The sequence below is a fragment of the Moschus berezovskii genome, chromosome 6, assembly GCF_049115385.1.
Source record: "Moschus berezovskii isolate FMDL1 chromosome 6, NW_MosBer_1.0, whole genome shotgun sequence".
Classification (NCBI taxonomy): Eukaryota; Metazoa; Chordata; class Mammalia; order Artiodactyla; family Moschidae; genus Moschus; species Moschus berezovskii.
In genome coordinates, this window is record NC_142465.1 from 74,808,012 (window position 1) to 74,835,985 (window position 27,974).

The following is a 27,974-nucleotide window of genomic DNA, read 5'->3' on the forward strand; positions in this document are numbered from 1 at the left end:
AGGGACGGAGAAGGCAATGACACCCCACTCCAGTACTCTTGCCTGGAAAATCCAATGGACGGAGGAACCTGGTGGGCTGCAGTCCATGGGGTCGCTAAGAGTCGGACACTACTGAGAGACTTCACTTTCACTTTTCACTTTCATTCTTTGGGAGAAGGAAATGACAACCCACTCCAATATTCTTGCCTGGAGAATCCCAGGGATGGGGGAACCTGGTGGGCTGCTGTCTATGGGGTCGCACAGAGTCGGACACGACGGAAGCAACTTAGCAGCAGCAGCAGCAGAGGAAGGGAGTCATAATGAAGTTTAGGTCAAGCCACCTGGTACTTACTGAATGCCTGTCCTGGGTCGAACACTGGGCTAGATGCTAAGCAGAGAACAGTGAATAAGATAGACACTGCCCTTCCCACATGGAGCTTAGAGCTTAATGGCAAATTAGAAGTCAAACAAGTAATTTCCAAATGGTTGCTTGTGTGCATGCTAAATCACTTCAGTTGTGTCTGACTCTTTGCAACCCCATGGACTGTAGCCCACTAGGCTCCTCTGTCCATGGGATTCTCTAGGCAAGAATCCTGGAGTGGGTTGCCATGTTCCCCTCCAGAGGATCTTCCCAACCCAGGGGTTAAATCCATGTCTTTTATGTCTCCTGCATTGGCAGGCAGCTTCTTTACCACTGGTGCTACCTGGGAAGCCCTTCCAAATGGATGAGTTTTACCTAAGGGAACATACTAAGTGATGCAGGGACAGGATGAGGGGGCTTGAGGAAGACTGAAGGCAGATGGCCTGGCACATGGGTGTCAGTCTTGCTCCTTCCAGACAGCTGGGAAATCAGTCCCTGAACAAGTGAGCTGGACCAAGGGCCAGTCTGAGAGGGACCAGGGGCAACTGTGTACTTCACTCTTCTTCCCTTACAACCAACTGACAAGTCTTCAGATTCTTTCTTGAGGGGGTTACCATGATGTCCATGATGTAGATGCTGGCTGGGGATGCTCATTTACCTTCAATTAAAAAGTGCACATAAGGATTTGAGCATACTGATTAGAAGGAACGTTAAGTGGTGCTGTGGTGAGAACATGGGGTTGGGATGCCCAACAGACCTTAAGTCAAACATTGGCTCTGGTGGACTCTGGCTACTAGATCTGTAAAATGGGGATAAAGCAAAGGGGTTAAATGGGACAATGTGTGCCTTGCTCTTGGTATGTAGCATAGAGCTAGTGTAGTGAAGAGGTTGCAAGGCAAGTGCTTGAGTCCCACTGCATTTGAAACTTGCCTCTAACCAGAGGTGAAACCTTTGGAAAGTCACTCATCTCTGAGTGCCTCTGTTTCCTCACTTGTCAAAGAGGGAGGTAATAACAGTACCTACCTCTGGGGGCCATTCATCCTTCCAACAAACATTTGAGCAGTTACCAAGTATCAGGCACTGTTCTTGGTTCTGGCCTCGTGACATTTACATACACGCTGGAGGTTGTCTCAGGTTAGAGGGTGTCCATATAAAACATTTTAGGGCAGTACCTGGCATGCATCAAGCACTCAGTAAATGTTCACAGTTAACACTTTCACTGCAATCATGATCATTATCATCATATCATCATTGATTGAAACACAGTACCTCAGGCACACAGACCGTGCCAGGAAGGGGGAAGTGCCACCAAAGAGAAAGTGGTACCAGTTCCTGTTCTGCCACCAACTCATCCTCTGACTCTGAGGGGGTCATTTGACCTCTTAGACATAGCATCCTCATCTCTAAAATGACACAGATCAACTAAATGGGTTTGGAAAGCCTTTTCTCATTCTGAAGTGTTTGACTTTGGGTCCTGCAAGCCGACCTCTTGCAGAAGCTATCACAAGTCAAGTAGAGCAAACTGGTCAGTCCTGGAAAATGGAAGAACAAAAATTGCTCAGACAAATGAAAACTGTAGGAATGTGTGGTTCCTGAATTATGGCTTGATTTATCAAGCCCCACAAACAAAAATACACAAAAAATATAATAAAACAAGATGTTTTTGATTGGAGATTATCACAGCAATGTCTACTTTCTACAGTGCTTCAGTGATTACAAAATCCTTCTAGATTCAGTTGTTTAACTCGTGCCTGAAGACAGGTTGTGAAGTTGTATGATTATCCTCCTGTTAGTAATGTGGAAGCTGAAGGCACAGAGATTGCTCCCTCTACTCCACAAATATTTATTAAGCATCTACTCCATTTCAAGCACTAAGAAGCTGGTTCAGCTACTGGGCCAATACCATCATGGTTCAGAAACATTTGAATGATCAAATGTGCCGAAAGAGTGCAAGAAAGCATTAGCATTTGTCTGCCTGTTTGCACAAGCAAGCACTTGCTGGATAAGAGCTATGTCACAGGGAATGCACCAGCTAATAAAGATATCAGACAAAGAGGTAGCAGGGGGACACACCCATGCACACCCCTAACTATAACAAAGGGCTCTTCGTGATATAGTGAAGGTAAGAATACAAATAATTAAGGGCTACGAAAGTATAGAGGAAGAATGATCAGCTCTGCTGACAAGGGACATAGGAGGGTAAATAGAATTTCACAGGAGGATCATTTCCGCTGTTTTGTGATGGACTAAACAATCCAAGCAGAGGTTTGCAGGAATGGCAAGTAAGCTGGGGGTGGCCATGGTTGAAAGTGTTCCTAGGCATGGAAGATGAGCCTGGAAAGGTAAGTCGGGGTGTATTCTCTAAATCCTTGAATGTGTCTCTGTTTAAACCCAACTACATGGCATGGGGGGGCTCTCCTTTGTTTGGCAGTGTATCAGGAATTTGACCACCTCCTGGAGGAGCAGTCTCCCATCGAGTCCTACATTGAGTGGCTGGACACCATGGTGGACCGGTGTGTTGTGAAGGTGGGTCAGCTGAGCGGAACGTCGCAGCCCTGTATGGCAGTCCATCACTCTTGTTGGTGGCACTTGGGTCACCAGCAGCAAGCTAAGCTGAGTGTTTCCTCGGCAGCCTCAGAGCCCTAGGGATCCAAGGCAAAGCTCGGGCCCCCCCTTAGGAGGTAAACAGCAAAGAGAGTCAAAGGAGACAAGACTCTGAGGCTCCCTCCCCAGGTTCAACCAGGCCAGGATCTCTTTTTTCTGTTGTACACATTGAGTCTTGACTTAAGATTTCATTTCTTAGAGTGTACTTTTGCTGCTAAAAATAAAAAGTCAAAACCACCGTTCCATGACATTGAACTTAGAGACCCATAAACCTTCTTGTCATTTTTTATAAGAAAGAATAATAAATGAAGATCAAATCAACCACTCGTAAAGCTGTTCACTCTCTCTTAGGTGGCTGCCAAGAGACAAGGATCCCTGAAGAAGGTGGCCCAGCAGTTTCTCTTGATGTGGTCCTGTTTTGGCACAAGGGTGATCCGGGACATGACCTTGCACAGTGCCCCCAGCTTCGGTAAGTCCACCCCAGCCCCCTCCAAACCAAAAACGCCTTTCCTGGGCTCCATGGATCAGGTCCGTCTCTCCAGAGTTAGGTATGGTCTTGTTGTCTCTGAGACCATAAGGACATCACCCGGAAACGTCCTCTGTTCTGGGGGACATGATGTTAGGATGGCATTGCATGCTAAAGGAGAAGCATTCATATCTGAAGATGAGAGGTTGGCACACACTGCTATCTGAGTTTAAAGAGGAGTAAACAGCAGTGGCTGTGCTCCCCTCTTTCTGGAAGCCCCAGTCATGCCTACTTTTACAGGACTATTTTGACAAATTTCATAGTGTGGCTATGCCAAGACTGGGCACATGAAGAAGCCCGAGTCCAAACATTTGCAAATGGCTTGATTGACAGGCCAGTGGCGGGTAGGTAAGTTTCTTTGATGACATGCCCCAGGCTGATCCCTCATGAAGGACTTCTACATTCATTTTCCCCTTTGCTTTACTGACCCCTTGGGTTTGTACCACCTCCAGGAGACATCCCTACCCCAAGTCCTTGTCTTCTATTTTCCAGTGTTAATGGGACTTGAAATCTCTGCCCAGAGGTGCTTCTAATAGTCTCTGTGGGCAGGAATCTAATCAATGACTTGGGGGGAATATTATGTTTCATTAGAAAGAATGGCATATGCACGGAGTTCAGGTCATCATTAAACAAGTGATGTAGGACTTCTAGGCATTATCCAGACATTTGAAATCTCAAAAACGCTCTGGCCTTCAATTTTCTAGGCATTTCAGCAAAGGGCTGTTGGTAAATTTTCAGAGTAATTGCCTTGTTCTCTGTTTAACTTTGCAAGTAGAAATGTGATTTTTGCTTCTCATTATCTCCAATTAAGTCAATCAGCTCTGGGCTTTGGTCTGGGTTTAATCTGACACTTTCCCATCTAGTTTTTTATGGTCTTGTCAGTATTTTCAGTTGTGGTACACAACATGGTGAATATGTGTTGAAACAAAGAATGAACTATTTTTTCTAAACAGCTCTGTCCGTGAAAGACTGTGTTTACCCAATTGGAGAAGTGTTTTATTGTGGATTTCTTTAATCTCAGCATTGGGAAGTTCTCTGAACCTGCCTGCACCATGGCTACAGACGGACATTCTCTTTGAGCTGTGTATGGAAATGCTCTGGTGACCACTACCTGGGCAGTGACATCAGACACGGCATTTTGATGACTTCCAGTTCAGCATAGTTAGTGTTAGCACATGTTACCTCTGGCTCTGGGAAAACCATTTGTACATAACTGCTTTCAGTTAAGCCAATGGGTAAAAAATACTCGAGATTTTTTCATTGCTTTAGAATCAAAGAATAAACGATGCCACACAAATAAATATGTACACATCCAAAAAGCAAGCATCATCTCCTTGCTTTATATCTTATGCTTCAATTTGCTGATTCTTGGACTATATTATCAAATACCCTTCATTGGACAGGGAACGTAGTTGATGTTGTAATAGTCTTTGAAATCCATTTGTATTTACTAAGTTAACAGTTGATGTTATGGACAGTAGAACAATGAGAGTTCAGTGAATAAGTACTAAGAAATACTATTCCTTAAAATGTGTTTGTTTCTTTTTAACCCGGAAACTCAGGCACATGGCAAAGAATGGTCACAAAACTTTTAGAAATGGAAAGAAAAAAGATATGAACCCAATTCAATTTTACAGTATTTTCCAACCCTGAACAGATGGAAATAATACCTATCTCCAAGTCCGTTTAGCACGCTCTCTGAAATGGTCCTGCTCATCCGACTCATTGTTGAGTTTTGCGGCTTGGGGTGACAGGCAAGTTGAAAGAATTTGCGGCAGACAAAAGCCCAGCTCCCCCTTTCTGCCTGTATATGTCAAAGACACAGTTGGTGGTTGTGTTTGGGTCATGTGTTCCCTGTATAAAAACAGCTAATTAGGAAAAAGAGCCCTCTGTTCCCTGGCCCCACCCCCAACCGCAGGGGCCAGCTCTATATATCTTATAACTCCCACACGATCCTGGCCCTGTGAATGGTGCGGGTGTTTGTGTGTCTGCGTAGCAGGCTGACCGTCACAATGATCGTGTGGAATATCACAATGATCCCGCAGGGACTCTATCACCTCTTCCCAGAAGAGCCTCTTTCAAAGGTAGTTGACTCCTTTCTTCTCCTTAATTCCTTTTCACTCTTTTTCTCCCTAATACCTTTTCACTGAAAGAGCCTATGCTGTGAACTAAAGTAACCAGACTTTCTTTCTTTGCTGCAAGCAGCACTTTCTAGCAAAATTAGTCAGCAAAGGTAGGGTGGTGGGCAATGAACTTTTCATCCTAATGGAGCTGAGGAAATTAGAGACTCTATTTAAACAACAACAACAACAACGCATTTGCGGTTGACTGCTCTGAGTCCAGTTCCTAGGATACCTGGCTCCCGAGGCAGGCAGGTGTCTTTACCCTTTCACTCTGGGTTTTCACCAGATGCCCCTGTTGTCACTGTTTGGGAACATCCAGAAGGCAAACATAGTTCCCGGAAGTGCTTCAGCATGAAATGGTGTGGAAAGCTGCCTTGGATTTGAAGGCTAATGGGATGGGGCTACATATCATTTCCCAAGTTTTCACCTTTCTACACACTTTTGTTCTGGCCTAGACTCAAAGCTCACCCACTCAGGCAGGGCAGGGGAAGCCACATGGGAGCAGCTCCCAGGTCAAGTGACTGTGAAGGACAGAGCCTCCAGACTGCTTCTCAAGATTTAGATGTCCTGGCCTGCCTCTCTTACCCAGAACCTACTAAACTGCAGAATCTTGACCTTCAAAATGTCACTCACAACCCTGCCAAGCACCAGGAGGCAGGAATTGCTTTCCCTGTATCGGAGAGAAAAAGCAGAAACCCAGAGAAGAGACAGGGCTTGCCCAGGATGTACAGCAAAATGAGCTGAGCTCCCCCACTAGGCGCTCCCCCACTAGGCGCTCCCCCTGCTAGGGCCACACTACTATGATAGGTATCTTTTTACTGAGATGGAGAATTTCCTTGCCCAAAATCAATATGGTAAGTGGCAGAGCTCTGTTTCAAAATCAGATCTGCCTTGCCACAAAAGCCATGCTTTCTCAATTACCACAATTAAGACAAATATCCTGGGCTCAGATGCATGGCACAAAAAAGGCTAGATAAACTGTTTACCCTTCGTTGATGGTTTTTCTAAAGCCATATTGATGGAATTAAAAAAAATTAAGCTATGAGAGAAAAGAGCAATAATTAGATGATCATGAGTAATAAGAGATGCCAGAAGACAAGTGTTGAGAACAAAGAACTGTCAACCATTATTGAAAAGTGAGGGCAAAGCAAAGATATTTTCAGTTATACAAAAACTCAGAGAACTGTGGCACCCATAGAACTTCACTTAAAAAAATTAAAGGGTGCATTTCAATAAGAAGAAAAATAAAATCATCACTAAGTTCTGGGATGCAAGAAACAGCAATGTTCTAGATATTGTTTTTCACCAAAAGTGTAATGGTTTAAAATAATATTATGCCTACATATTCGATGGGTCAGGAATGTGAACAGGATCCAGCAGGGATGGCTGGTCGCTGTTCAATGATGTCTGGGAACTCAGGGTCCAGCAGGGATGGCTGGCCTCTGTTCTGTGATATCTGGGACCTCAGATAGGAGGACTCAAAAGCTGGAGCTCACCCAGTTGGAGGCTGGAATCCTCTAGAATCCTCAGGTGTCTGGTGCCTGGGCTGGGATGACTTGGAGCCTAGGACAGGGTGCACTCAGATGGCCTCTCTGTGTGGCTCACTTTCCTCACAGCACGGTGGCCTCTGAACAGTTGAACTTCTCTTGTGGAGGCTCAGGCCCCCTGAACGAGTGTGCCAAGGAGGGAGCGGCAATGCCTCTTACAACTCAGTCTCAGAAGTGAAAGTGTCACTACCCTTGCTCTGGTGATCAAAGCAGTCACAAACCTACCGAGATTGAAGGAAGTGCATAGACCACCCCCGCCAACACCCCTGCACAACACACACAATTTTCCCAGGAAGACTTGTTAAAGAATTAGGGGGCCTTCTTTAAGATGAAAGAAAATTTAAAATATATAAGCAAATTTAAGTAACTTTTGGTTGTAATTTAAAAACTAACTTTTGTTGTATGTTTCAAAAAGGTAAAATCAAACTGTAGGAAACAATAAAACACAGGGAAGGGGGAGATAATCTTTCAGGAATAGTTAGAGTATGCTAAAGGTCTTTGTCTTGAAATACTACATAACTTTAGATTTTGTTGAAAAGAATGTGTAGTTTGGACTTAATAGATGTGCAGGATATAGAATTATCACTGCTGCTGCTGCTGCTGCTAAGTCACTTCAGTCGTGTCCAACTCTGTGTGACCCCATAGACGGCAGCCCACCAGGCTCCCCCGTCCCTGGGATTCTCCAGGCAAGAACACTGGAGTGGGTTGCCATTTCCTTCTCCAGTGTGTGAAAGTGAAGTCGCTCAGTCATGTCTGACTCGTAGCGACCCCATGGACTGCAGCCTACCAGGCTCCTCCGTCCATGGGATTTTCTAGGCAAGAGTACTGGAGTGGCTTGCCATTGCCTTCTCCGAGAATCATCACTAGAATAGAAAGAAAAATGAAAAAATGTTAAGACTTAACTGATAAGAATTGAGACGATAAAGGAAGTTTAGAAAAAAAATATATAAAACTCAAAACATGAAATAGGATGCTAGAAATAAGATCAACTAATAATCACAGTAAATGAAAAGATCTCTTCCCTCAAAAAATCAGGCATAAATTGCAACTTTTACTAAACCTTTCAGTTCAGTTCAGTCGCTCAGTCGTGTCCGACTCTCCGCTTTTTAATATACTATCAAGGTTGGTCATAACTTTCCTTCCAAGGAGTAAGCGTCTTTTAATTTCCTGGCTGCAATCACCATCTGCAGTGATTTTGGAGCCCAAAAAAATAAAGTCTGACACTGTTTCCACTGTTTTTCCATCTATTTCCCATGAAGTGATGGGACCAGATGCCATGATCTTTGTTTTCTGAATGTTGAGCTTCAAGCCAACCTTTTCACTCTCTTCTTTCCCTTTCATCAAGAGGCTTTTGAGTTCCTCTTCACTTTCTGCCATAAGGGTAGTGTCATCTGCATATCTGAGGTTATTGATATTTCTCCCAGCAATCTTGATTCCAGCTTGTGCTTCTTCCAGCCCAGTGTTCCTCATGATGTACTCTGCATATAAGTTAAATAAGCAAGGTGACAATATACAGCCTTGACGCACTCCTTTTCCTATTTGGAACCAGTCGGTTGTTCCATGTACAGTTCTGACTGTTGCTTCCTGACCTGCATACAGGTTTCTCAAGAGGCAGGTCAGAACCTTTAAGAAGCATAAAATCCTTAGTTTATGAAAATTAACATGAAAATCAGTGTTTTAGAGAATAAAAACAAAAGAAGGAAAGCTATACAGTTAATTTTATGAAGCTGATATAATCTCAGCTTCAAAAACTTAGAAGAGCTGTAGAAGAAAAGGAAATTATGACTCAACCACACATAAATATAGATGAAAATATTCTGAATAAAATACTAGCAGATCAAATTCAGGGCAAATTTTTTAAAATCATGGTTGATGAGTATGCCAAGAATTCAAGTAAGATTCAAAGTCAGAAAACTGCTCATTAACATACATTACACATTAAAGGTCTTCCCTGTTAAAAGAGAAAAATCATATGAACATCTATAGATACAGAGGAAAAAGTGTATTTGATACAGTTCAGCCCTCAAGTATAACTTTTAAAAACTCTCGGCAAACTAGGAACAGAAGGGAATTCATTTAATACGTCAAAGAGTATTTTAAAAACCTGCAGAAAGCAATGTACTAAGTGGTGGAACTTTAGAAGTTTTCCCATTTCAGTCACGAATAAGAAACAAATGCCTTTTAATGCTGTTTCTGATAGCTATGTACTGGAGGTGCTAGCAAATGCAATAAGAAAAGGAAATGAAATGTAAGAATCAGAAAGGAAAACACAAAATTGTCTTTATTTATAGATGTCATGGTGGCTGACAAAAAATAATCTACAAACTAATAGAACAAATAAGAATTCAGGCAGGTTACTGACCAGTTTTTAAAAAATCCTTAGCACTCTTACCATTAAATAGAAAATAGCTATCTCTATGTATCAGACTGTATGTCCATATCTATATATTGCATTCATAATAGCAACAGAAAGGTATCCATAAAATAATTCTAACAAAAATTATTTTAAGGCCTTCAAGGGAAAATTTTAAAATATTATTGACATGTACCCTGTTCGTGTTTGGAAAAGAATATGTGATAAATAATTTAAATACAATCTTCAAAAAAAATACCCTAATAGAAAATGAGCAAAGAATATGAATAGATAGTTCACAGAAAAGTAAATTCAAATCGCAATAATCATATGAAAAGAGGTTGCACCTCTCTAAAAATTAGGGTACGGTGGCTCAGATGGTAAAGCGTCTGCCTGCAATGCAGGAGACTTGGGTTCAATTCCTGGGTCAGGAAGATCCCCTGGAGAAGGAAATGGCAACCCACTCCAGCATTCTTGCCTGGAAAATCCCATGGTCAGAGTAGCCTGATAGGTTACAGTCCATGGGGTCGCAAAGAGTCAGACACGACTAAGAGACTTCACTTTCACTTCAACATAAAGACAGTAACATTTCACACCCTTCAAATGGCAAATACTGTGTTGCCTACACTACCAGTAAGCATGTGAAAAATATTAGTGAGCAGTTTGGCACTACCTCATAAGATTTAAGAATGCAGGTACTCTTGGACCCAGAGATTCTACCTCTGGTCCTAAACACAAGGCAGCAGGTACAAAAAAAAAAAAAAAAGATTCATTAGAGCCAGTTTCCAGTAGTCAAAAATGTAAATAACCTAAGTTCCATCAACAGGAGAATGGACAAATAAATCGTGCTATGGTCACACAATAGCCATGGCCATTACACGAGAGCAACATGCCTTGGTGTGGATAGATCTTAAAAAACCCAAGGTATCAAGTGCAGGTTGCAGAATGCTCTGTAAAATATGGTACCATTTCTATCAAATTTGAAAATAAAAAACAATATCATTTGCTTTTGTGGATATATAAATATATGTAGAAATGTGTTTGAACAATAAATGGCAGATTTGAGACAGTGATTACATAAGGGCATGCTATGTCTGCTGCTACTGCTAAGTCACTTCAGTCGTGTCCGACTCTGTGTGACCCCATAGACGGCAGCCCACCAGGCTCCCCCGTCCCTGGGATTCTCCAGGCAAGAACACTGGAGTGGGTTGCCATTTCCTTCTCCAATGTGTGAAAGTGAAAAGTGAAAGTGAAGTCGCTCAGTCGTGTCCGACCCTTAGTGACCCCACGGACTGCAGCCTACCAGGCTCCTCCATCCATGGGATTTTCTAGGCAATAGTACTGGAGTGGCTTGCCATTGCCTTCTCCGAAAAATCAGCAATAGAACTCCTCAATTTTAAGTTGAAATGACTAGAAACAGAAAAATGCAAAACCTAATTTTAATAAAATACTTTGAAGAGACAGGGATTCATACACAGCCTCTGATATCCAAAAACCCCTTATAATATGCTGTTAACTACATAGCTAAATACTTCTTGGAGCAGGAAAAAGGTTACTACCAATTCAAATAATCCTGGGCTGGGGGCAATTTTAATATACAGATATAAACCAAAGTTCTAAATGTCCCAATTACAAGGGTACAAAAAGCCTAGAACATTTTTTCTTAAACAACATATTCAAAAGTAACAGAAGTACATGGACCAAACCCATACATAGTAAGATTCTCTAACTCACAAACATACTCAATTCATATACCCTGATATAACCCTTTGGTAAAAGACCAAAGCAAAGACCATCATACTAAACTATTTAAAGTTCAATAACTATGTGACTAACATTTTGCTTTTGGTGTGTACAAACTTTTGATGGTGAAATTTATTTCACTATCACATATAAATAACTGACTTTTCAGATGAACTAAAACACACACAAATCAAAAGCACAGACGAGAAAAAACACCACTGTATTTCATAAAAGGAATAAAAAATACAATAGGGGTCTTTACCTTACTGTACATCAGACCCTCACTTTGAATTTTCACAAAAGTAGAACTTTTTCAAAAGGATAATATCTAAAGGCAAAAGCAATTTGGCATGTTTTATCCAACATTAAATATTTTACACACATCATAAAACATACACACAAACACACTTACATGTATACACACGAATAAAAAGGGTTTTGGTTTTTTTTTTACCTAAATGCAAACTGGATGAGGATCCATGTGATGAAAGTGATGGCGGTGGCGTAAGTGAATGTCCTGGAGTTTGGCTTGGCAGAGGCATGCCTATTGGACTTGGAGAGGAGGAAAATCCCAGACTATTGTAAAATGGTTGCCCTATGGGTGCTAGGCTGCTACTAGATCTTTTGTACAAGTCAGAGCTAGTAGATAGAGACTCTCTCCTTGTGGCACTACTACTTGCAGAACTGCCAACTGAAGAAGAAATAAATGGCAGATTTGAGACAGTGATTACATAAGGGCATGCTATGTCAGGACATGCTATGTCAGAGCATGTTAAGGAAGGGAACATTGGGGCTTCATTTTTATCTTCAATTTAAAAAAATTCAAATATGGGAAATGTTAAAATTTTATAAAGCTTGGTGTTGAGTACACTGGGTGTTCATTTTTAAATTCTCCTTCTTTTCTGGGGGGGTCTTCCCTTGCAGCATGTGAGATCTTAGTTCCCCAACCAGGGATTGAACCCAAGCTCCCTGCATAGGAAGTGTGAAATCCTAACCCCTGACTGCCAGGGAATTCTCTTAAAATTATTTGTACTTTTCCGTATGTTTGAAATGTTTCAGAAGAAAAAAGCAATGCTTTGATTCTATAAGATGCCATTAACTATGTCATCATATAACAACAACAAACTCCTTTTGTCTGTATCCTAATACCTTTTTCCATAACAGACTCCAATGCTCAATGGCTCTGTAACTTTAAGCAAGTGCTTTAAAATCCTCCAAGCCTTCATTTCCCCATGTGTTAACTGCAGATAATATCTTCTTCACAATTAAAAGGGCCTAGCACAGTGCATATGGTAAGTGGTCAGTGCTTGCTCATTTGATTCATTTGTCTAACAAATAACCATGGAGCCTCCCCTGTGCCTGACACTGTTCTAGACACCGTGTATAGAACAGTTGAGGGGGGGAATAAAAAGACATAAAATTCCCTCCTTTTATGGAGCTTACAATCTAGTATAGAAAGGCACATAATAAAGATAAATAAATTCAGTCTATAGAATAGCAGATGGTGTTAAGTGCTAAGGGAAGAAATAAAGCAGGAATGTTAGCTCTAATTGCCTCTCTCCTGTCTTTCTTTGATGCTTCTATCTTTCCTTCTCCCTCCCTTCTTCTTCCTCTCATCGGTCTTTCTGAATTTCCTTTTTTGCGTTCCTCCCTTCTGTTTGAACTGCTCCCATGGTCATGACATCCTGGCACTGAACTACTTGTTGCCTAATAATCTTAAGGATGGATTTCTGCTCACCAAGGACACTGTAGCTTTTGTAGAGTCAGTGACTGGGCTTGAAGTTTCCTTTGTACTCAAAGCACTTATCACAGTGGTGAGCGAGCAGCAGTAGCTCTACAAACTTTCCTTGTCTGAAGGATGATTGAAATTATCAGACCAATTGGGTAGCTGATCAGAGTCATTAGGAGGAGAGCTTGAATACCCAAATCAACACTTCCCCTGGAGTACTGGCCACCAAGCCCAGCCTCTGATATTTTCTAAGAGGGTGATCTTAGTGTTTTCACTTCATCAGATCTTGTTTCTTTATCTATTAGGCAGGAGTATTGTGTAGATGATCCAAGGTGCCTGTCTATGCTAGAACTACTAAACCCATTTTTATTATCTAGGGTTTTCCATTCTAATTTGGTTTCATAATGTCTTTCTGTCCTTGTTGACTCAGAGCCACATCTCAGCAAATACTTCTTCATTGTGGAGACCCTTTGGAACTTTTTGGTATATGCTGCTGTCTTTTGACTTCTTTGACTCTGTGAATGGAACAGTCACACCCATAGGACTTAGAATGTTAGAATGTTCTAATCTTAGAACATTAATAGCAAAAGAGACCTTAGCCACTGTTCATTAAGCACATGTGCTTTTCTTCATTATGGCATTTCTGTAAAACAGAGTTGCCTATTCTCCTCTCAGAGAACCTTATTGCATGATTGCTTGAAGAACAACTTCAGAATCAGTCAGACTTGGGTTCAAGTCCCATGTCTGACACTTAATAACTGTGTGATGTTGGACAGTTAACTTTACCCATCTGAGCCTCAATTTCCTCCTTTGTAGAAGGAGGGTATCACTCATCTCAAATGGTTGTGATGAGGATTAATGCAGTAGTAAATCTCCAGCAGTTAACCCAGTGGATGCCAAAGAGCAAGAGCTCAGTAAATAGCTGGTTTTGTTTCTAACATTTCCAAGGAGCAACTCATCCCAGTCTTACTAAGTAGCAGAGCTAGAGTTCAACCTGGGCAGTTTGATCCAGCCCCATGCTGTGACCCACCGTGCTCTACCTACGGCTCACAGGACTCATTCCGGGGAAGTCGATGAAAAGTTTAGTTGTGGAAGTCTGCATCTCACAATGACTGAAAAACACCCGAACGTTCTGAATTCCAAATGGGGTCAAAGAACAGACACAGCACCCTGGGAATGGAGGAAGAATGGGGACCAAGTTCAGGATGGGGGACGTGGTCCTGGAGCTCTGTGGAGGGACTGGCGGAGATGCGCATGACCTGGCGGCATCTGGGGGCCTCAGAGTTAAGCCAGGAATCTTATTCTGTGGCATTTCTGGACCAAAAGAATCAATCTATCTGAACTGAAAGGTGCTGTGTGTGTGTGTGCATGTGCACAAAGAAGCCAGGTACAACTAAAAAGGAGAAAATAAATTCCACCTAAGAGGAGCCATCCTAAAATCCCCAACTAGCCCTTATCAACTTATTTCTGAGACCTGTAAAAGTGTAGCACCCAGCTCACGTGGCCCTTCTGAGGACCAAATCCTTTAATCTTCCCATCTGTGCTATGAGGAAACTGAACCAGATGGATCTGTATGGGAAAGGGGAACAGAGATTTGGAGCCAGGCCAACCTGAGACCAACCCCTGCTTAATTCCAATAGAGAGACTTATTTCCTCATGCATAAGAGTATAATGGGCTTCCCAGGTGGCTCAGATGGTAAAGAATCCACCTGCAATGCAGGAGACCTGGGTTCGATTCCTGGGTTGGGAAGATTCCCTGGAGGAAGGCATGGCAACCCACTCCAGTATTCTTGCCCGAAGAATCCCCATGGGCAGAAAAGCCTGGTGGGCTGCAGTCCATTGGGTCATAAAGAGTCAGACATGACTGAGTGACTAAGTACAGCACAGTTCAGTTGAGTTCAGTCAGTCAGTCACGTCCGACTCTTTGCAACCCCATGAACTGCAGCACACCAGGCCTCCCTGTCCATCACCAACTCCTGGAGTCCATCCAAACCCATGTCCATTGAGTCGGTGATGCCATCCAGCCGTCTCATCCTCTGTCGTCGCCTTCTCCTCCTGCTCTCAATCTTTCCCAGCATCAGAGTCTTTTCAAATGAATACAGCACAAGAGAGGATAGTACCACCTATCTCACAGTTTGTTGAAAGGATGAACTCTCTGTTAAGTGCTTAGCAAGGTCCTTGGCATATAGTGAGCATTCAATAAATGTGTGGTGACAGTCATAGTGGTGTTGATGATGATGATCAGATCATTAGATAAATAATGCTGGGGAGTCTCAGAAGGCCTCTAAAAAGAGCAAGGGAAATGGGGAAAGGAGAGGTCAGTGAGACGTGTTGGACACTTCATGGGGCAGCAGTATATCCATGTGGAGATGTCCCCTTGAGAGGCGGAAACATGGGACTAGAGATGAGGGCTTGGCCCCTCTCTCTGACCGCAAACATGGAGTACCCTCCCACATGTGGATCCAAGTCCATGGAGGCAGCACAACATGCAGGAAAAGAGGCTTTTGAAGTAATGTATGCTGTTATCTTGAACAACTTGACTTTGCAAAGCAGAAATAAAAGCACCTACTTTTACAAGGTGGTTATAGAAATTGAATTACTGAATATAATATTTTGAGCACAAAGACTGACACATTGGAAAAATCTTTCCAAATGATTGTTCATATATCCCTTTTTATGAAATAATGTATTCTAAGTTTAAAATGAAGACTACTACTTGAGGATACCAAATCTTGTCAAGCAATACCTTTTGTAAGCACCATGTGGTAAACAGAGGTCTCAGAAACACTCAAGGAAATAATTCATTTGTTGCTAACTTAAAACATCAATTATGCTCCTAGAATTATGTCACATACATTGGTAGACACCAGTGAGTTAGAAGATAAAGTCCCTGCTATGGATATCCTTACAGTCTAATCAGGGGAATAAGAAGCTTGTGGAAGAGAGACAAATGGAAGACACTATGTCCAGAAATGCTGAACAAAGTGAAGAGTGCCTGGACAAGGATGAGGACAGTGTGAGTGGAAGAGCTCAGATGCATTTTGACAGATGGCTCAATAGGTGCCATTTTTGATGATGTCCTATTAATAAATTGAGCAAGGAAGAGACTCACTTGCTCAATTTATTAATTGAGACACTTCAGTCCACTCAGTTGTGTCCACCTCTTTGAGACCCCATGGATTGTAGCACACCAGGCTTTCCTGTCTATCAGCAACTCCCGGAGCTTATTCAAACACATGTCCTAGAGTCAGTGATGCCATCCAACCATCTCATCCTCTGTCATCCCCTTCTCCGCCCGCCTTCAATCTTTCCCAGCGTCAGGGTCTTTTCCAATTAGTCAGTTCTTCACATCATGTGGCCACAGTATTGGAGTTTCACCTGCAGCATCAGTCCTTCCAACGAATATTCAGGACTGATTTCCTTTAGGATGGACTGGTTGGATCTCCTTGCAGTCCAAGGGACTCTCAAGAGTCTTCTCCAACACTTAACCTTATGCTAAACCCCAGGCTAGGAGGGGAGATGGCAAAGGAGAGCAAACTCTGACAACAAGGTGATTCGTACCTGACTGGGAATGAGGGTCTGGAACAGGTGGTCAGAGCACTGATCTATGTGTTATCAATCAGACCAGAGGGCACACCTGAGCTGAGACGGCTTACCTTTCATTTGGATCTCCTCTTACCAGGGTCTTTTCATCTAATTCACTTGATGTTTGATGACTACGTGCTCTACCTGTTAGAATCGCTGCACTGCCAAGAGCGGGCCAACGAGCTCATGCGAGCCATGAAGGGAGAAGGAAGCACAGGTAAGATGGCACTTCACTGGGATGTGCCGTTCTTCTCACATTGACTTGTATCCTTACGTCTGTGCTCTGTGTTTCTTCAGCTCCACATCCCAGATAATTTAATTTTGGTGAAAAGGTCAGATGGTGGGAAACCAACACTGTCTTTTCCTTCTTGAGAGTGGGCATGTGTGTACGCAGGAATTGCCTCGGGTGACACCATGGTGATGGGAAACCATCAAAGATTTTGATCAGAGGAGTGACATGATTGGGGCTTCCCAGGTGGTGTTAGTGGAAAGAACCTGCCTACCAATGCAGGTATAAGAGATGTGGGTTGGATCCCTGAGTCAGGAAGATCCCCTGGAGGAGGAAATGGCAAACCACTCCAGTGTTCTTGCCTGGAGAATCCCATGGACGGAGGAGACTGGCGGGCTACAATTCATGGGGTTGCAAAGAGTCAGACATGACTGAAGCGACTGAGCACACAGCACGCACATGACTTGATAAATGCCACAATAACATTTCCTTTTTAAAAGTCCCTAAGGATAACTTGCCTTAACCTTTGGCTCTAAGAATCCACCCTTCTTCTTCCCACAGCAGAAGTCCAAGAAGAGATAATCCTGACAGAGGCTGCCCCGCCAACCCCTTCACCTGTGCCATCGTTTTCTCCAGCAAAGTCTGCCGCGTCGGTGGAAGTGCCGCCCCCCTCCTCCCCTGTCAGCAACCCATCGCCTGAGTACACTGGCCTCAGCACTACAGGTAATGAACGTCCATCCAGGGCTCTGAGTGGGGACATGGTGTGTAAAGCCAGAGCTCTACAGAGAAACATTCTCCCTCCAGCGCCCTCCCAGAACAGTGCCAACATCTGAGTATCCTCCTGGATTTATCCATTTATTCGTCTGCTCATATTCCTGATGCTTCTGTTTTCAAGTTGGCAGATTAGGTACATGATAAAATCTCCAGATTCCCCCACCAAAAAAGAGAAACTAAGTCACTGATATGATTGAAATGATATAAAACACAGAACACAGACATTCTGGAAAATGAGAAAGGGTTCTCCATGAACCAGAAACTGAGATGTATCTCTGCAAAATGGGAGACAGGAAGCCATATGATAAGCAGTACTAAGGTAGGTGGGGCAGTAAGCAAGGTTCAAGCTAATGCTGTGGGTCCCCAAGGCAGGGGAGAGTCCATCTAGCTGTGGAGACCTCACAAGGGAGCGGGGAGCTGACACTTGATTTTAACTGACAAAGGTATTGCAGAAGGGCCTCTGGGCAGAGGACAGTGTATGCAAACGCACAGGGGCGGAAGTGTGGGACCCTTTCAGGGAATGGTAAACTGGCTAAAACATGGGTGGTCATGAAGGCGTGTTACAAGCCTGGGAAGGTAAATTTGAGTCACATCCCATAGGATCTTCCACGCCAAGACAACATTTGAAAATGGAAGAAATGTTACAAGGATAATCATAGCTAGTTGCTAATATCTAAGTGTTATTTTACCATGAGCAAAGGACCCTCAGCATCACTGTTTTACTTGATTACAAGGTAAATATTACCTCATTTTATGGAGGAAGAAAACTAAAGGGTGGAAAAGAGTTAAAATTCCAGATCCCCGGCAGGCACCAGAGTCGGCAGTTGCCATAAACAAATTTATTCATTTGGTCATTCAGCAAATGTCCTAGCTCTCAAGACTTGTGGAAATGATGTATTGTATGTGGAATATGCAGTAAGTGTTAGGTAATACATAATAAAGAATAGAGTGCATTTGTGTATGGGTGTGTGTTTGTGTGCACGTCCAGGTTTTCTCACGTGGTTAGAAATATGGGGATTAGATGAGGTAAGAAAAGCCAAAGTGCTTGGTTAACAGTGAGGTGGTATCTAGACCGAAGCGGTGATTCATGGGGTCTCAAAGAGTCAGACATGACTGAGCAACTGAACTGAACTGAACTGAACTGAAGAAAAGCCAAAGTGCTTGGTTAACAGTGCGGTGCTATCTAGACCGAAGCAGTTACTGTTTGGATTGCCTATAAGATGAGGGCTGTGGCCAAGCGTGCTGTAGGAGTTCAGAGAGAAGAGTAGACCCTGTCCATCCCACCAGAACCCCGGGCAGGGAGGAGGGAAGTTTTTGGGAGAGGGGTGAGACTCAAAGGCAGCCTCAAAAGATAAGAAGGACTCAGCTGACAGGAGAAGAGGAGAAGAGTGAGCACACGGGAATGAAAGGCAGAGACAACTTTCTGCCGAATGGGCCTGGGTGAGGGTGGGGCAGGTGAACAGATCAGACTGTGGAGTGGAGAGCTTGGTAAGTCTGTGATAATAATTCATTATCTTTCTTTTTTTATTTTTAAAATATGTACTTGTCTGTGTCAGGCCTTAGCTGTGGCATGCGGGATCTTGGTTAAGGTGGACGGATTCTCCAGTTGTGATTTGTGGGCTCAGTAGTTGTGGCACCTAAGCTGTCTAGTTGTGGCGAGTGGGCCTAGTTGCTCTGCAGCGTGTGGGATCTTAGTTCCCTGACCAGGGGTCAAACCTGCCTCCCCTGCAATGCATGGTGGATTCTTAACCACTGGACCACCAGGGAAGTCCCTCATTATCTTTTTCCCCCACACCTGCTCTTGCCATTTGCCCAAGTACCAAATCTTGGAATCAGCTCTCCTCTCCCTCGACTCCTCCTGGATTAGCTAGGGTAGATTAAGCCACTGTAACAGACCCAAACATGGCTGGAGTTAACACGATGGGAATCTATTTCACACAGGGTGTCTCAGTCAGAGGAGGCTATCTTTAATACAACCATTTGGAAATGCATGTTCCTTCAATGTGGGGCTCCACCATACCCCAGAGCATTGCTTCTCAAAGTGTGGTCCATGGACCAGTGGTATGAGCATCACCCTGGAACTTTTTGGAAATGCTTGTTATCAGAGCCCATCACAGACCTACTGAATCAGAAAGTCTGGGCAGTGACTTTCCTGGTGGTCCAGTAGCTAAGACTCCATGCTTCCAATGCGAGGGGCCCAGATTCGATCTCTGGCCAGGGAACTAGATCCCAAACACCACAACAAAGATCAAAGATCCCAAGTGCTGCAACTAAGACCTGGATCAGTCAAATAAATAAGTAATTTTTTTAAAAAAAGAAACTCTAGGGTGGGGCCCAGCCATTTGCTCAAGAAGCCTCCAGGTGATGGTGAGGCTGCCTAGTTTGAGGACCACTGGCTTTGGGCTTTGTTAAGTCTGCAACCAGCTGAGAGAAATGGAAAGTGGATCTGAAGGAGGAGAAACCCACTCACAGAAGCCCTGGCCTGAAGGCAGCACACGCCACTTCCACTTCCGTTCTCTCAGTGAGGACTTTGTCTCATGGCCTCATGCACCTACACACAGAGGTGGGGAATGTGGACAGTGAGCCCCCAGGCGGGAAGCGGGACAGATCTGGGGGAGACAGCTGGCATTCTCCTCCACACCTCCCAAGGCCAGTTGTTCTAACCCAGACCGTGACCCACCATTCCTCCCAGCCCACTGCTGCCGCCAGGTTCAGGCCTTCCCCATCCCTCATGGACATACACAGTGACTCTGGATCTGGGTTCCCTCCAGGTTAGAATCTTGCTCCAGACCCTCATAACATGGGCTTAGTTACATCACAGTTCCAATTAAAATACACTGGGAACGAAATTGTATGTTTGTAAAGATCAAATAGGATGAGATTGTCGTGTTTAGGTCCTGTCTTTTATCTGTTCATTCAGTCACATGTCTATCCATTTATCTATTCATTTATCCAATAGATACTGAGGCAGACTTTATTTTGGGGGGTTCCAAAATCACTGCATCATGGTGATTGCAGCCATGAAATTAAAAGACACTTACTCCTTGGAAAGAAAGTCATGACCAACCTAGACAGCATATTAAAAAGCAGAGATATTACTTTGCCAACAAAGGTCCATCGAGTCAAGGCTATGGTTTTTCCAGTGGTCATGTATGGATGTGAGAGTTGGACTATAAAGAAAGCTGAGCGCCGAAGAATTGATGCTTCTGAACTGTGGTGTTGGAGAAGACTCTTGAGAGTCCCTTGGATTGCATGGAGATCCAGCCAGTCCATCCTAAAGGAGATCAGTCCTGGGTGTTCATTGGAAGGACTGATGTTGAAACTGAAACTCCAATACTTTGGCCACCTCATGTGAAGAGCTGACTCATTTGAAAAGACCCTGATTCTGGAAAAGATTGAGGGCAGGAGGAGAAGAGGACAATAGAAGATGAGATGGTTGGATGGCATCACCGACTCAATGGACATGAGTTTGGGTAAACTCTGGGAGTTGGTGATGGACAGGGAGGCCTGGCATGCTGCAGTTCATGGGGTCGCAAAGAGTCAGACATGACTGAGCGACTGAACTGAACTGATCCAATAGATATTTCTCAAGTGGCTTCTGTGAGCTAAATACTTCAGAAGTTGGTGATACAAACAGGTGAACTGTGGTGCCTGCACCTGGGAGTTTATTGTTAGATGTCAGGGTTCTAATGGGGCTTCCTTGGTAGCTCAGCTAGTAAAGAATTGGCCTGCAATGCAGGAGACCCCAGTTCAATTCCTGGTTTGGGAAGATCCCCTGTAGAAGGGATAGGCTACCTGTTCCAGTATTCTTGGGCTTCCCTGGTGGCTCAGACAGTAAAAAATCTACCTGCAATGCTGGAGAGAGACCTGCACTGGGATCCCTGGGTTGGGAGGATCCCCCAGAGGAGGGCATGGAAACCCACTCCAATATTCTTGTCTGGAGAATCCTCATGGACAGAGGAGCCTGGCGAGCTACAGTCCATGGGGTCACAAAAAGTTGGATATGACTGAGGAACTAAGCATAGCACAGCACAGGGTTCTGAAGATCAAGACAGTAGTTATAATATAACGTAATGACTGCTGAATTGGAAGAAAGGTCAAAGAGTTAGGGAGCACAAAGTGGGGCCTCCAGTCTATTTGAAGGGTCTGGGGAGCCAAATAATGAGAGAAAAGGTATTCCAAGCAAAGGCTTGGAGGCAAGAGACAGCATGTCATTTTCAGGGAAATTCAAGTATTAATATGTATCCCAGGAGATTTTTGTTTAATTCTTTCCCAAATGTTTCCAGAGCCAGAGCTACTCAGAGAGGAAATGAGCAGATGCTTAAAGCCTGTAAGGTGCCTGCCTTCTTTTCCACGTTGCCAGGAACAGAAAACGTACTAACCATCCCAGCGGCCCTTCATTAGGGACAGTTCAGGAGACTGGGTTCTTCAGAGCAGTGATGGAAAGCAGGGTTGTCCATAACTGGCATTAGATGGAGCAGTGGTTTCACTTTGGGTCCACAGCTGGAGAGAGTCCTCCTCTTCAGTGGAAATTTAGATGTGAGCATCGCCACGTTTATTTACATATGTGTGTGCTCAGTCATGTCCAACTCTTTGTGACCCTAGGGACTATAGCCCACCAGGTTCCTCTGTCCACAGGATTTCCCAGGCAAGAATACTGGAGTGGGTTGCCATTCCCTTCTCCAGGGGATCTTCCCCACCCAGGGTCTGAACCTGCGTCTCTGGTGTCTCTTGTGCCTCCTTCACTGCAGGCGGATTCTTTACTGCTGAGCCACAGGGGAAGCCCTTATTTACGTAGATGCACCTCAAATCGCATTTCATTTTCTACTTTGAGGACGAAGAATTTGACTCCCTTCTACCTCCCTCCCATTTCCCCCTCCACAGTGGGTTGTTGCAGTTCCTGCTTAGAAGGCTCAGGAAGAAAAGTTGTGCAGAAAAGAAAAACTTTATCCGCTGAAAATAAAAAGGGATGAGAACTTGGGCATTGTTCAAGCTCTGCTGCTGCTCAGGGGTTCTTTGGAGGCTGGAATCGGGGGGTCTCCTTCCTCACTCAGGAAGGAAGGGCAGTGAGAGCACCTAGAAGCCACTTACCTGGATAATCCTGCCTGTGCACACACCCCTCCCCACCCCACCCCCCACCGCCTGGCAGACAAGCACGTCAGCCAGCCGGTGATAAGATCCATACTTCTAAAATCAACAGGGAAATTATGCAACTGGAACATCTGTGCATTATGAAGCAGAAACAATGTGAGTGGAATCTTTTGGCCAACCTAGCAACAGATCAAACAAGAAGACTCCAAGGCAGTAAGGGGAAGGAGGAGTGTGAAGGAGAGACTTCTAGGATCTCATCATCTTTCTCAGCCAGCTCGCAAGTCTGCTGCTGGCTTTCTTTGTACTAATGTGGAGGCCTTGAGGTATGGCAGGTGTGATAGTCAAAGGCACAGGAATATCATAAATGTGTTGAGAGATTTCTGTTCAATGTGTTCAGGCGTCGTAAAAGTAGCTTCTTAGAAATACAAATGTGAAACAGGTTCTCCTCGGTTGACTGTAACCTTTGAAGATTTTCGCACATTCCAGCTTTGTTCTCAGATATCTCCAGGGGGCATTAAAAATGTCATCCTGTATAAAACTATCTGTAATATGTTTCTCAAGTACCACTTTTGAAATACTCCATTGCTAAATTGGACTGGACCTTGGCATGTATTGTGGCTCATGGTCTTGGAAGAACCACAGCATAATTTCCTAACAACATGTATGGTTTTATAGATACTATAATATAAAGCACGAGTTATCCATGGTATACACCTGAATAATAGGAAATCTATTACAGTAGGCTTAAATTTGGGGATTTGTGTATTTTTTGAACAATATTGTACACTGGAAAGCAATTATTAGAAATCTTTTAAAATGCATTTATCATGTTTTTTTAACTCAGCATATGGTTGTCATGCTCAGTTAATTTTTATTTCTATCATTAAATTATTGCTTGATTTATATACTATTACTTTTCAAAAAGTGGTTAACAATTTTAAAAAAAAAAAGCAAAACCATTTTGTTTTTAAAAGGACCCAAACCAGGAAGCAAGAAGTAAAGAAGTAGAAAAAATTAAACAAAACAACTCTTGGCTGAAACAGCTTATTAACATCTTAAATGAAATTTTGTGTGATGCAGTGACTCTGTTGGGCTTCCAGCACTTTGAATATCATTGCTCAGATGATGTACACATTATCAAGTTCAGCTACTTGAGTGTTAGAGCCAATCAGGTGTTTGCAGGTCTTCCACAAACCAGCATCTCACTGTTGATGGACACTTCCTCATTTTTTCAACTGTGAAAAAGAGAACAGTATTATGTCTGCTTGGTGAGCACAAAGAGAACATTAATTCATTGCACATAACCTTTGGGGGTCCTTTGATACAAGGAATACAGAGTAGTGTGAGAATGAGCTATGACTCACCAGGAAAACCACATCCCATCTATATCTGGATGTAGTGCTCTGTCCATCCCTATACGGATTTCCAATGTTTTTTAAAAAGATTTATTTATATATGTATTTCTGGCTGTACTGGGTTTTCATTGCTGTACCCCGGCTTTCTCTAGTTGCGGCAAGCAGGGACTGCTTCTCCTTGCAGTGCACAGGCTTCTCATTGTGGTGGCTTCTCTTGTTGCGGCTAGTGGACTCCATAGAGCACAGGCTCAGTAGTCATGGCACACAGACTTAGGTGCTCCATGGCATGTGGACCAGAGATGGTCCTTTAATGGACCTCCTGGACCAGAGATTAAACCTGTGTCCCCCGCACTTGCAGGTGGATTCTCAACCACTAGACCACCAGAGAAGCCCTAAATATGTTTTAAGATGGTATTTATTCACTGTCTTTAAAAGTCAGAGGGAAAAGGAAAGGCATATCGGGCACCTCGAATTGCACCTGATGCACAGCCAGTTTTGACTGGCTATGTCAGAGTCTATGGCAATGTCTTGAGAGACTGCATAAAGGGTTCCATTTTAACAGATTTCCACAAGGCAAAATCAAGCCCATTTATCCTTTTTTTTCCCCTAATATTGGTGGCGTGCCAGCTCCCTCATGACCCAGCAAGGTTCAGAAACCTTAGCTTACTTTAAGGAAAACTGGTGCTTCTCCTCCTGAGGAGCATGGCAAGTGGTTCCAAACTGAGCAGCCCACTTAACATGACACTGGGCTGCAATTCTTGAATGTCTTTAAAAGCAAAATGTTAAGATCCCACTCTCTCCAGGTCAGGCCACCGAAGGATTCTAAGAGCTCGTTTATGATGTCATTTTAAGTATGCCCTCTTTCAGCAATGACAATAAAAGTTAACTATTAAACTCATGTTTTCAACTTCCCATCATGGGTTCCCTACAACACAAAACCAGCAAATTAAATCACTGAGATGCTAGGATGCCTAAAGAAATAGAGGCAAATTCCTTATAAATAGCCCTAACTGTAGAACATCTGGCCTGCCCAGCTGCGTTTTCTCTGCATCCGTTGAGGGTGCAACAAAGATAACTGGCTCCTAGTCTTTCCAAATAACAAAAGCTCAGTTATTCTGAGGGAAGCCGAAGTGAGTGGGAGCTGGTGGTCACTGCAGCCCTGCCACAGAGCCGCATGACTCACTCACAGAACTCAGAATGGTCCCTGCCAGTGAATTCCTCTTCCATCCCTGTTGCTTCCTTTTCTCTAAAGGAACAGGATTAGGAAATAGAAGCTGGCATCGAGAATAGATTGTTTAATCTGCCCCTGACTTCACAGCACCAAGGTCTTGGCTTCATGTTGGGATCTTTAGATTTGTTCGTTCATTCATTTGGTCATTCATTCAGCCACAAGTAATTCCATGTCTAATCTGTGCCATGTCCTAGGGTACAAAAGTGAAGAAAAAAAAAAAACAAACAGGTGGAGTTTCTGTCCTCATGATACTTATATTCTAGTGGGTAAGAGAGTCAATATGGAAGTTAAGCATCAGGTAACAATATAACTTCAAATGGTCATAAGTGCTATGGGGGCGGCATCTTAGTAGGGTGGTCAGAGGAGGCCTCTCTGAAGACGTGACATTTGTCTTGTGAAGTGTCGCAAGGGGCTAGCCACATAAAGACTGGGGAGAAGAAAAGATCATTTTAGGTAGTGGAGAACAGCACGTGTACGGGTCTGAGGCAGAAAAGAGACTGGCATAGTGAGGACTGACTGATGGGTACAAACGAGGGGGAGGTTACAGGAGAGGAAGCTGCCGAGATGCGGAGGCGCCAGGTCATGAACCAACTTATCTCCCTGGGCGCTGATGCATTTGCTGCCCCTGATCAGTTTTGTCAGTCTCATTCTGGCCATGGAACTATTGGTAACGTGTAATCCAAACAGATGAGCTTTTCAACTTAGAAAATATTCTCCTTAAGCACAATTACCTTTAGGATAGATGATAGCCAGTGGGGGTGGAGCTAGATGTAAAATCTTTCTCTTCTCAGTTTTGAATGTTATGGGAAATGTTTGTTTAGTAACAAATACTCTCAAGCAATCCTGTCCAAACAGAACTTTCTGTGATGATGGGAACTTTTTTTTTTTTTCTAAACCTGAGCTGTCCAAAACAGTAGACACCAGTCACTTGGGGCCACTGAGTAACTGAATGCAGTTAGGGCAATGGAGGAACTGAATTTTTAATTGTATTTAATTTTAGGGAATTTAAATTCATACTGGCTACTGTATAGGGCAGGCAGCTTTAGAATCTAGATGTACTACTAGTAGCTTATTTCTCAGGAGGGTACTAAGAAAGGCTTCAGTTCAGTTCAGTCGCTCAGTCGTGTCCGACTCTTAGCGACCCCATGAACCACAGCACGCCAGGTCTCCCTGTCCATCACCAACTCCCGGAGTTCACTCAAACTCATGTCCATCGAGTCGGTGATGCCATCCAGCCATCTCATTCTCGGTCGTCCCCATCTCCTCCTACCCCCAATCCCTCCCAGCATCAGAGTCTTTTCCAGTGAGTCAACTCGTCGCATGAGGTGGCCAAAGTATTGCAGTTTCAGCTTTAGCATCAGTCCTTCCAATGAACACCCAGGATTGATCTCCTTTAGAATGGACTGGTTGGATCTCCTTGCAGTCCAAGGGACTCTCAAGAGTCTTCTCCAGCACCACAGTTCAAAAGCATCAATTCTTCGGCGATCAGCTTTCTTCACAGTCCAACTCTCACATCCATACATGACCACGGGAAAAACCATAGCCTTGACTAGACGGACCTTGGTTGGCAAAGTAATGTCTCTGCTCTTTAATATTCTATCTAGGCTGGTCATAACTTTCCTTCCAAGGAGCAAGCGTCTTTTAATTTCATGGCTGCAATCAGCATCCACAGTGATTTTGGAGCCCAAAAAAATAAAGTCTGACACTGTTTCCCCATCTATTTCCCAAGAAGTGATGGGACCAGATGCCATGATCTTCGTTTTCTGAATGTTGAGCTTCAAGCCAACCTTTTCACTCTCCTCTTTCACTTTCATCAAGAGGCCTTTGAGTTCCTCTTCACTTTCTGCCATAAGGGTGGTGTCATCTGCATATCTGAGGTTATTGATATTTCTCCTGGCAATCTTGATTCCAGCTTGTGCTTCTTCCAGCCCAGCGTTCCTCATGATGTACTCTGCATATGAGTTAAATAAGCAGGGTGACAATATACAACCTTGACGTACTCCTTTTCCTATTTGCAACCAGTCTGTTGTTCCATGGCCAGTTCTAACTGTTGCTTCCTGACCTGCATACAGGTTTCTCAAGAGACAGGTCAGGTGGTCTGGTATTCCCATCTCTTTCAGAATTTTCCACAGTTTATTGTGATCCACACAGTCAAAGGCCTTGGCATAGTCAATGAAGCAGAAATAGATGTTTTTCTGGAACTCTCTTGCTTTCTCCATAATCCAGCGGATGTTGGCAATTTGATCTCTGGTGCCTCTGCCTTTTCTAAAACCTGCTTGAACATCTGGAAGTTCACGATTCACATATTGCTGAAGCCTAGCTTGGAGAATTTTGAGCATGACTTTACTAGCGTGTGAGATGAGTGCAATTGAATGACTTAGGTTGGCCCAAAACCTGAGCAACATCTGTGGTGGTTCATAGAATCCTTGTGAGGAAAAGGTTCATGTGATTTAGTCTAAGACCTGAAGGGAGGGTATGGCCAGATAGACTAGGAAGCAGTTTAAATGTTCACAAGTCTGTACTGGAGTCACAACTTGTGATCTGTAATGGCCCCAAACATGTAAAGCGCATGATAGGAGGCAGTGTTTCCTAGAGGCTTGCTGCTCAAAGTGTGCTCCGTGGACCAAGAGCATTGTCATCATTTCATTTCAGTCACTCAGTCATGTCCAACTCTTTGCAACCCCATGGACTGCAGCAAATCAGGCTTCCCTGTCCATCACCAACTCCCGGGGCTGCTCAAACTC

General features: G+C 43.7%; 1 protein-coding gene across 1 annotated transcript in view; it reads left to right on the forward strand.

Moving 5' to 3' along the window:
- RFX4 (regulatory factor X4) overlaps positions 1-27,974 on the forward strand; it is a 165,081-nt gene that overhangs the window by 116,888 nt on the left and 20,219 nt on the right. Inside the window, exons 12-15 of the mRNA XM_088837166.1 lie at positions 2,772-2,866; positions 3,296-3,413; positions 16,648-16,767; positions 17,341-17,502. Of these exons, the coding sequence (XP_088693292.1) occupies positions 2,772-2,866; positions 3,296-3,413; positions 16,648-16,767; positions 17,341-17,502 (495 nt within the window). The remainder of the gene's footprint in view (positions 1-2,771; positions 2,867-3,295; positions 3,414-16,647; positions 16,768-17,340; positions 17,503-27,974) is intronic.